The 10,733-nt window shown below is 49.4% G+C and overlaps 1 protein-coding gene across 3 annotated transcripts; it reads left to right on the plus strand.

Moving 5' to 3' along the window:
- Nucleotides 1-448: 448 nt before the first annotated feature.
- Nucleotides 449-10,476, plus strand: TFAP2C (transcription factor AP-2 gamma). 3 transcript variants are annotated; one of them, XM_024239145.3, is made up of 7 exons: nt 449-778; nt 2,387-2,872; nt 2,987-3,038; nt 4,552-4,768; nt 5,345-5,463; nt 7,807-7,951; nt 8,932-10,476. In XM_024239145.3, the coding sequence occupies exons 1-7, from the start codon at nt 731-733 to the stop codon at nt 9,215-9,217; spliced, it is 1,353 nt and encodes a 450-aa protein (XP_024094913.1). In that variant the 5' UTR covers nt 449-730; the 3' UTR covers nt 9,218-10,476. The 3 variants fall into 3 exon arrangements, with proteins under 3 accessions (XP_024094913.1, XP_024094914.1, XP_063576635.1); XM_024239146.3 differs by having other exon boundaries at nt 494-778; nt 9,046-10,476; XM_063720565.1 differs by lacking the exon at nt 449-778 and adding an exon at nt 1,592-2,170.
- The last annotated feature ends 257 nt before the right edge of the window (nt 10,477-10,733 follow it).

Raw genomic sequence — 10,733 nt, forward strand, 5'->3', positions numbered from 1 at the left:
ATCCCAGCTCAGACCTTAAGCCTCAGTGGGGTGTATGTGGGATGGGATGTGTTTTTAGGAGATGAGGAGACCCCAGTTGTTGAGTCGCTCCCCAAATGCGCAGTTTCTTAACTCCAGGTGACATCTGTCTTTTGGAGGAACGAGTGAAGGCCGATTAGGCGAAAGAGGGGTGGGTTTCAGTATTTGGATCCCTTCCCCCAGCTCTGCCAATCTCAGGTGTGTTTACGGTGGAAGTGACAGAAGGAAGGCGCGTCGGGGGACCCAGGCCTCGCAGGTCTTCGGCTGTCAACGAGGCACCGCCCATTGACTCCGCTCTTCGTCCCTCACAGCGTGGGGCTCGGCGCCGCGCCAGGCCCGGGTGCCGGGCGGAGCTAGGCTGGGACTGGCTGGGGGCCGCCCCGCCCAGCGCCTGGGCCTCCGCGCCGGCCCCCGGGGAGGAGTTATGATAATTTCCTTCTCATTAAGGCGCTCGGGTCCCCCGGCTATCGCTAGGACACACAGTTCGGGCGCGGCTTTCCCCGTCCACAGCAGCGGTCTTGACACCCGCGGCGGCAGCATCTACGCTCGCAGAGCCGCCGATGCGCGTCTAGTGACCCGGACAGCAAGGCCTGCGCGCGGCGGGGGCGGCGGCAGACGCCTGGTCACCGTGACCCCGATTTTGGATTTACCGCTTGGGGGCTGGGGGGAGCCTGGATTTAACTGGCGACTGTTTTGGGGGACGCCGGACGCCATGTTGTGGAAAATAACCGATAATGTCAAGTACGAAGAGGACTGCGAGGTGAGCTGGGGCTCCGGGGTGCAGCCCCGCCCCGCCGAGGACAGTCCGGGAGGCAGGGCCCACTGGACCGAGGTCGGGGACGAGGGCACAGGAGCCCTGGCCTCTCGGTGGGACAGGATCCACTTCTCCGGACACCCCTTAGTCCATTTCTGCGGGACCCCTTTCCTGTATAGGGCCTTTTCCTAAATAGCCTCCCCTCGGGAACGAGGCGTTGAAAGAGAATGGCAAATCCCACCCACACAGCTTACCGGGCGCTTTCCTAAGCGGCAAACAGCCCTGCTTCCCGTTTTCTCGGAAAAGTGCCCCGTCTGCAATCCTCAGACGTGGCCTTTACCCACGAAGTCTCCGTCCAAAGGGGTCAGATGAGGCTACCTGCCAGCGACACCTTGGCGAACACTCCTCCAAGGCCGGCTTGTCACCTGCCCCGCTACCTCCGCGGGGAAGCACGAAAACAACCGAAGTTTGGCTTTCAAAAGAAGTGGGGGCTGGGGAGTGGGGGGGGGTGTCCGAGGCCAGATGGGGCCGTAAGCGCTCGCGAGTGCTCCAGCCTGTCGGACAGGTTGAGCTAGAGTTTCGGAGAGTGGGAGGGAGGGAGGCGGCGAGCGGGAAGAGGAAGAAGACGCAGGCAGCGCTAGGCGAGCTCCGGGGCGCTGGGAGCGCGGAGCCCGGGCCACGGACTCGCGGGAGTTCACTGCGCCTCCGGGCCCTGGAGGGGCTGCCACTGCCCGCAGGCCCGGGCGCTTCCGCCAGGAGGCGACAGCGCCATGTTCCTCCAGGTTCCCGGCGCCCCGAGACCCCTGGGCAGATGGGGACACATCCTTTAGAAACTAAGTCGGGCCGCCCACGGGCGAGGGAACGTGCGCGGGCAAGGCTGCCCAATTTCCAGGGTCCTTCTTGCCCCCTCTGCGTCCCGACGTGCGAGAAGACTGCCCTTGGCAGTGCAGGGCGCCCCCACTTATTACTCCCCTCGGCTGGGCCAGGCCAGCAGGGAGGGCCGCCCTGTGCGCGCGCTCCCTCTTCACTCCCCCGGGCGGCGCAGGGTGGCGGGCCCTGCTTTGCGAGCGCCGCCCGCCCGGAGGTCTTTGTCCCGAGGGCGTGGAAGGGAGGGTCTCGGGGGCGGGGGAGGTGCGCATTTCCCGCGCCGCGCGCTCTATCAGCGCCTGCCGCGCTGCCACCTCCAGCAGTCACTGCGCCATGGGCGGGCTCCACGAGATCGCTCTGCACCGGGCGTCCGGCTCCTTCGCCCGGGGCTCTGGCTCCTTCGCCCCAGGCTCCGGCCCCGGGCTTTTCTGGCCCAAGACCCAGGGTTCGGACTTGGCGCCTCCGAGCGCCTCGGGCTTCTCAGCAGCGCCTAGACCTTCGCCGCCGGGCTTTGAGAACTCGTTCCCCCAGGTCTTTCACCAGACTCTCCTCCCTTCGCGCACTCTTTGCTTACAACGAAATCCTCGGGGCGCATTGCCCCCGGGTACCTTCCGACCCTGGGCAAGCCCCCGGGGCCCGGTGGGGTTGGTCCCCTGGGGCCCTCCGCGCAGCCCGGCGATGCCGGCCAGTTCGCAGTAGCGGGGTTTCGCACTAACGGGGTCTCCTGTTTTTTTTTTTTCCCTCCAGGATCGCCACGACGGGAGCAGCAATGGGAATCCGCGAGTCCCCCACCTCTCCTCCGCCGGGCAGCACCTCTACAGCCCCGCGCCACCCCTCTCCCACACTGGAGTCGCCGAATATCAGCCGCCACCCTACTTTCCCCCTCCCTACCAGCAGCTGGCCTACTCCCAGTCGGCCGACCCCTACTCGCATCTGGGGGAAGCGTACGCCGCCGCCATCAACCCCCTGCACCAGCCGGCGCCCACAGGCAGCCAGCAGCAGGCCTGGCCCGGCCGCCAGAGCCAGGAGGGAGCGGGGCTGCCCTCGCACCACGGGCGCCCGGCCGGCCTGCTGCCCCACCTCTCCGGGCTGGAGGCGGGCGCGGTGAGCGCCCGCAGGGATGCCTACCGCCGCTCCGACCTGCTGCTGCCCCACGCACACGCCCTGGATGCCGCGGGCCTGGCCGAGAACCTGGGGCTCCACGACATGCCTCACCAGATGGACGAGGTGCAGGTGAGCGGCGCTGCGGCTCCTGCCCGGACCTGTTCGCCCTACGGCCTTCTGCCCCCACCCCGCACTCCTCTAGGCTCCCCCGAACTTAAGGGAATTTTGTCCTCTCTCCCCCAGAATGTCGACGACCAGCACCTGTTGCTGCACGATCAGACAGTCATTCGCAAAGGTAAATAGCAAGGTGACATCGTCTTCCTCTGGTCACACGATCTGGGCTTGTGAAGTTGACTGGCAAGTTTGGGGGCAAGTTTGGTGGCCAGCGTGGGACATTTGTGGTAGAAGGGACTGAAGGGGATTCATGGAAGCTAGATTTTAGGAGTGACAGAAGGAGATTTCTCTCCGACCTCCTAGGAACTGTCTCTTCATCTCCGGAGTTGTTACTGCCTTGTTTTTTTTCTTGGAAAAATGTTCTTGAATTCCAGTAGGTGTTTCACAATGTGAGAGAAAGTCTTCCAGAGCGAGTGAACACTGATTTAATTTGAAAAACAGCAACAAAAAAGTCACAGGCACACCTTCGTTGAGTGGTTGGTTCTGTAACAATTTTAATTGTTGAATAAGTTGTGATTTTATTTTTGATTTCAAACACGTGTATGGAAAACCTCCTTAACTCTGACCTGCAAGAAAAGTTTTGAAGCAATTTGGCCTACCAAATGAATACCTCTAAAAGGAACAGAGCTTGTTTGGAATGATCTGTCCGAGGGAGGGTTTTGCAGGATGGGGGAGGAGGGGATTTGGAAAATTGGATTACTTGGTGAGTGAGTGGTATATGAAATTAAGTTACTTAACTGACAGGATTACCAGGATTACCATTTTGACTGTTTTGGGAAATAGAGTAGGCCTAAATTGAAGGTGGTTTCAGTCTGTTACTTGAACTGCTTAAATGGATTGAGGATGGAGGAAAAATGGGTTTTAAAGAAAAACTCAGAAAAGACTACAAATTTTCAGTAAACTTAGAGCGTATTAGTTTGGATGATTAAATTTACTGTGATAACTGCACTGAAAAATTTTGGCAAAGAATCTTAATGTGTCCTATGATTTTGGTTGTTCTTGAGCGGGGAAAAAACTCACCGTTTATTTAGTATTGAAGCAGTCTTCTGAAAACAAATGTTCTAATTAAATAGTTTTCAGCAGCTGCTAGGAAAAAAAAAAAAAAAGAAAGAAACCTTCCAAGCTTTGGATCTTCACTAATTAACTTCCCAAGGTGTTAACTTGTGAATTTCAGATTAGATTTGTCTCTGAAGTAGGGGGCTTTTTAAAAAAGTCAGCCATGGCCAGGTGCAGTGGCTGACACCTCTAATCCCAGCACTTTGGGAGGCCAAGGCGGGCAGATCACTTGAGGTCAGGAGTTTGAGACCAGCCTGGCTAACATGGTGAAACCCCATCTCTACTAAAAATACAACAAATTAGCTGGATGTAGTGGTGGGCGCCTGCTGGAGAATCACGTGAGCCCGCAGGCTGAGGCTGCAGGGAGCAGCGATCACACCACTGCACTCCAGCCTGGGCCACAGACTGAGACTATTTTTTTTTTTTTTTTTTTTAAATAAAGTCGGCCTGCAGTTGATCGTGGGGTGTGCAACGATGCTTGTCTAAAGATCACTTTCAGCTTTGGTTAGTGGTTTTGAAAAGGTCTCTTTTGCTCAGAGAGAGCTCTTGTGACTGCCAGCTCTGACCTTCATTCACAGGTCCCATTTCCATGACCAAGAACCCTCTGAGCCTCCCCTGTCAGAAGGAGCTGGTGGGGGCCGTAATGAACCCCACCGAGGTCTTCTGCTCAGTCCCTGGAAGATTGTCCCTCCTCAGCTCTACGTCTAAATACAAAGTGACAGTGGCTGAAGTACAGAGGCGACTGTCCCCACCTGAATGCTTAAATGCCTCGTTACTGGGAGGTGTTCTCAGAAGGTACTTGGGGCACAATTCTAGGCATGGTGGTTGGGTAATTGAAGGTGAGTGTATCAGAGGCCCAGGAGGTATTTTTAACATTTATGTGACTTTATGCCTAACACTGAATTCTAATCGGGTTAGAGTTTTTAGTACATTTCTTCTCCTTTAGAAAGTGCCAAATGTGGGAGGAAGTGCTAAAACGACACTCACAAATTTTCATTTGGTTAGAATTTGATCCCATGTATGAAGTGATAGCATCTGTATTGAGGGGAGGTGGGGGGAGCACCCTGGGTTTGTTCCCCAGGGAGTTTTTGTGGGGCTGTTGTAGTTTCACAAGTGAAAATTTATCTGGTCCCATACAATTTGAAATATTCTGTGATGCAAAGTTTGATGCTAGGAAAGATTGATTTTGTATCTTACGGGGACTAATTAAAAGAGGACCCTGCTATCACTTTTCATTATGGTTCACGTGATGTAGATAGTCTTTGATGGATTTCAGCTTTGACAGCAGCACTTTAGGAGTTTAGAATTTTTAAAGTGTGTGGTTTTTTTTTTTTTTTGAGAGTAGCCAGAGTCAATTTTTCTTCTTCTTAGAGCCAAATCGAAAAATGGAGGCCGGTCCTTGCGGGAGAAGTTGGACAAGATTGGGTTGAATCTTCCGGCTGGGAGACGGAAAGCCGCTCATGTGACTCTCCTGACATCCTTAGTAGAAGGTCAGTGGGGTTTTGTTTTTGGTTTGTGATGTTTTTAATTTGTGCCTGTATCTTTAATACTTCTTGCAGAAAAACTGGAAAACAACTCTTAAAATTTGGTTGCAAGTAGAGATGAAAGCAACTGGAATTGTTCTCTAAGTTTATTGGAATGAATCACAGTTAATTTTATCAAATAAGTTAACATTTAAGTATCTGGCTGCTCAGGTAGGCTCTTTTGTATTCCCCAGAGAATCAATGTTGGAAAGAAACTGGTTTTCCTAACCTAAGAAATCACACTCTAGGGGTGTCGGCATTTTCTGTTAAAGGAACCAGTTTTTTTTGAAAGATAACAGCTGTTCATTTGGTACACCTTGAATAAAAGCTGGTTACTTACTGGTGAGCAGAAGTACTGCTTCTGTTTTTTGTAGCTGTGGGTTATTTTGTAGCTGGGGATTGTGGTCAGTGAAGAGAATCTCTTGTATACAATACGACTGGCCCGATTCACAATTCTATTCTTTCCTCCCATCCAAAGAAAAAAACTAATCGAACCCCTGGCCCATGCACAAGTTCCTCTCGCCAGTGCTAAGATAGTAGGACATAGCATTTCAGTTTCTTGAATGGGGGGCCTCTTTACCCCAACCTGGACAGTAGCCAAGAATGCAACACAACCTTTAAAAGGAGCTGAAGGGAAAGTAAAATAATTTTTTAAAAACAAAACAAAGCATGCTGTTACTGCTCCCAGGAAGAGTTGGACGCTGAGAGAGGCTTAGGGCTCTCACTATGGGCAGGGGAAGCCAAGGAGAAATGGGCTCCCCGTGGCAGTACCCTCTTTTGAAGACTCTCTTTCCTTGCTCTGATGGCGTGACTGTGGTGCTCAAAGAGACTTGGCAGAGTCTCTGCTTTACCTTTTACGAGTGCCTTTGGAGGTCAGGGCAAGGAGAAAGGAGCTGCCTGTCTGAGAACAGCTGTCCTGCCTGTAGAATCGGCGGTTCTGCTGGGGTTTCTTGCTAGCCAGGCAGGGTGATTGAATAAGAAAGTGTGCTCCAGAACAATGGCTCTCCAAGGCTGCTTCAGTCAACCCAGGGGGCCCCTCCACCATCTGGGTTTTTGCAAAGCTCACCAGTCCTGCACCCTGGAGCCAGGGAAGGTACCTCTCTCGGGTGGGAGAAACTCTCTTGGTTGCCTCCCTTAGCTCTTCCACTGACTCGGACAGGGAAAAGGGTGCTCCAAGTTGGTTTTTAGGAAACACATCCCTCCCATCTTTTTTAAAAGAAACATTCTAGAGATCTGCCCCTTTAGTAAAAAGGCACTATTAAAAAAAAAAAAGTAAGGTGTCAGACGTTGTCACCGTTTTATAGAGAAGTGACTAGTTTGCTTTTGTCAAACATGTTTATAGCCCTTAAATTTTCCTACTTCCCCAAAATGATACTACTTAATATAAAGAGAAAACATGGGTATGTTTGATTATCTGTTGAGCAGAGGACTGGTAAACATTTTTCAAGTTTACTCATCTCAGTGTCCTTGGGGCACTGGTTCCAGGTCCCATACCAAAACCTGAGGATGTTCAAAACGTTATATTTGTATATAACCTACACACATCCTTCCGTATAGTTTAAATCATCTCTACATCACTTACTTATAATACCTAATACTATGTAAATGCCATGTAAATAGTTGTTACATTGTATTGCTCAGGGAATAATGGCAAAAGTCTGTGTATGTTCAGTACAGACACAACCATTCATTATTTCCCCCGTGAATCTTTTCAATCTGAGTTTGGATGAATACAGATTCGGAACCCACGGATACAGAGGGCTGACTTGACTGTGCAGTTACAAGTTTCAAGGTCTTTTCTGCTCACATTGTGTGATCTCCACCCTCGATTCCTGGGGTGGAGGACCTACTGAGAATCCCTAGAAAGTTCTACCTACCAGCTGAGTTGTCTGCCCTGTATATGATTTCATTCTTGCATGTAACGTGTGACTGGTAGACAATGAATACTAGAAAGAGAGAAAATGGGGGCTGGGGGCTGTGGCTTATGTCTGTAATCCCTGTCATGAGCCACTGGTTGAGACCAGGAGCTCAAGACCAGCCTGGCCAATGTGGCAAAACCCTGTATCTACTAAAAATACAACAATTAGCTGGGTATGGTGGTGCATATCTGTAATCCCAGCTATTCAGGGGCTGAGGCACGAGAATTGCTTGAGTTCCGGAGGTAGAGGTTGCAGTGAGCAGAGATCGGGCCACTGCACTCCAGCCTGGGCAACAGAGCAAGACTCCGTGTCAAATAAAAAAAAGAGAGGAAAAGGGCAGTTTGGCCTCAGTGACCACAGCCATCCTAAAAGCTGTTGCTGATTATTCTAGGTGAAGCTGTTCATTTGGCTAGGGACTTTGCCTATGTCTGTGAAGCCGAATTTCCTAGTAAACCAGTGGCAGAATATTTAACCAGACCTCATCTCGGAGGACGAAATGAGATGGCAGCTAGGAAGAACATGCTATTGGCGGCCCAGTAAGTATCTGAACTTGAATTTGATGATGACTCAATGCTCTAGACCTTGAGGTTGAGAAGATTCCCCCTCCACAGTCCCGATGGCTCAACAAATAAATATTCTAGAAATAAATTAGGGTGGAGCAAAAGAAAATGGCAAGGGAGCTTCTTTTACAAAGTCAAATACATTAACTTTTTGTATGATTTAGAAGAGTGCATGACTCAGCCATGAGTACTTTTGAGCTGCTTAGTTATTCAACTCAAAGTAGTTGAGCTGCCCTTTCATTATTGTGTTTGCATATCTTACAAAAATGTGTTGAAAACCCGATTTGTTTTGTCACAGCCAGTAAAGAGAGATTGTGTGCCTTTTACCTCCTAATAGCAAGACTTTTGTCTTTCAAATGTAAAGATCAGGGTGGATTTGTAGGAGATGTGGGCAAATTAACTGTCTGAAAAACGACTTAATGCAGCTGTGGATTTTCTCATAGAAACCAACAGTAAGTTGATTTTTAAATGATGGTAAATGAAGCAGAATTAGTCTAGCCAGGAAATGGGGTAAAATAGAGCGCAGTGAACCAGGCTGTGTCAGGAGTGAGAGTTTCAGGGGGATGCTTCCTTCTCCCAGTTCCTCACGGAATTTGTTTATTGGAACCAACTTGTACCAAGGTAAACTGTCCCTTAAGCTCATGGGTTGGAATCCAGGCCCCATTACTTTACCAGTCCTGGTGACCTTGGCCGGTTAGCTGGGGTTAAGTTAATCCTGTGTCTTTTCTAATTGCAGTGAGGATTAAATAAGATAGTGCTTTAAAACAGCTTAACTCAGAGCCTGGCGCAGAATAGCTGCTAAGCACAGCAGTTGGCGATTAGTATTAAATTCTCCTTCCTCGGGTTGAAGCAGTTGTGCTTGCCTCCCAGGCGCCAGCCTCGGGGTGGTTGGTTCTATGCTCTTGACCTTTAAGGAGCTAGATGGAACTCACCGAGTCAACTGACTGTCTTCACAGGCAACTGTGTAAAGAATTCACAGAACTTCTCAGCCAAGACCGGACACCCCATGGGACCAACAGGCTCGCCCCAGTCTTGGAGACGAACATACAGAACTGCTTGTCTCATTTCAGCCTGATTACCCACGGGTTTGGCAGCCAGGCCATCTGTGCCGCGGTGTCTGCCCTGCAGAACTACATCAAAGAAGCCCTGATTGTCATAGACAAATCCTACATGAACCCTGGAGACCAGAGTCCAGCTGATTCTAACAAAACCCTGGAGAAAATGGAGAAGCACAGGAAATAAAATTGGGACGAAGAAAGGTTCGGAGAGTAGGGAAGGAACAGGACTGCAAAAATCCTTCTCCACCGCACAGACTGGGAACCCCTCTTGGCCTGGGGGAAGAGTTTGTTACCTACCTTACTATTTAAAGGGCCTTCACTGGTTCTGGATCACCCGCCCCTGGATTCCTTAGTTGTTTCTCTAGCGCTGAGCTATCTCCTAACTTTGGACCTATTATCAGAAGGTGACAAGTACTGGCTCTTTATTCATTAAGCTTTTTTTTTTGAAACCCATTCTTTCCTTCTCTGAAAGTGGTGCTACAAGTTTTAGAATCTTTTAAATACATTCCCTGGGCCAACAGACCCACACACTTAGCCATTGAAATGTCAAATTGATGTGCTCTAGATCAACAATACCTTTTTTTTCAGTGTTAAGGTAATGGCTGGTTTTTGTGTCCGCTAAATATTTACCTTGAAAAAAAGAAAAGTGTGTATCTAGCTTCTTCGGAGATCAAGTCCTCTGGTAGGAGGCAAAGGTTCTATCTGCTTAGCAACTAGTTAATAGGTGGTATCTGACACACTCTAAACCCCGTGTTCAAAGGGGGCCTTCTGGTTTTAGGAATCTTGTAGAAATGAAGCCTGCTGATTGATTTTTTTTCTCCTTTTTTTTTTTTTTTTTTTTTAACTTTGAAAGTTAACTCTTCAAATGGGAGACTCTTTGAAATGACATGTTCCTTTAAGGTACTGAAGCTTTATTTGCATATTTATTTCAAATGTTTCGAGTAAACTTGAAAAGGGTAGGCACGAAGCAATTTGTTGCTGCTTGTCACCCCCAAGTCCCCGTGGAGGTTCTGTATTTTAAGAAACAGTGCGTTGAGTGTACAGATTTTATTTATGCGTAATTTAATGGGGTCTGTAAATACTGGTGCACTTCTTACAACTTTTTTGAGACATGGGATCCAATTTTAATATTAACTTTTAATGGTGATGGGGTAATCTATAACACATCATAAGGTTTTATTCATATATATACAGGGTATTAAGAATTAAGAGGATGCTGGGCTCTGTTCTTGGCTTGGAAGATTCTATTTAATTGAAACTCTCTGTTCAGAAAGCAATAACTTTGTCTCGTTCCTGTTGGGCTGAACCCTAAGGTGAGTGTGCAGTACAGTGTGTGTGGGTGAAATGGAGATTTGGAATCGAACTCTGCCTGTAAATGTTCCCCAAATAACTGTTGTGTGTATGATACGTGTATAATAAAAGTATTCTTGTTAGAATCTGAAAGTCTGGCTATAGGTTTTTTTTTTGTTTTTTTGTTTTTTTAAAGTCTTTTGGGTGAATGGAATTAGGGCAGAGCTGATTTATGGCTTGGCTGTGGCTTAGTTAATGCCCTGAGCAGGCAAGTTTTGTGTGCTGTTGGGGAGAAACCTGAAGTTTCATTTTTTCTCCCTAGTGACAATGTTCAGCTACCCCAGGCCTTGCTGTCATCAGTGTCTCTCAACTGCAGATGGGATAGAATCATCCTCCCCACCCCGGAGGTG

This window comes from Pongo abelii, chromosome 21 (genome assembly GCF_028885655.2).
Source record: "Pongo abelii isolate AG06213 chromosome 21, NHGRI_mPonAbe1-v2.0_pri, whole genome shotgun sequence".
NCBI classification, from domain to species: Eukaryota; Metazoa; Chordata; class Mammalia; order Primates; family Hominidae; genus Pongo; species Pongo abelii.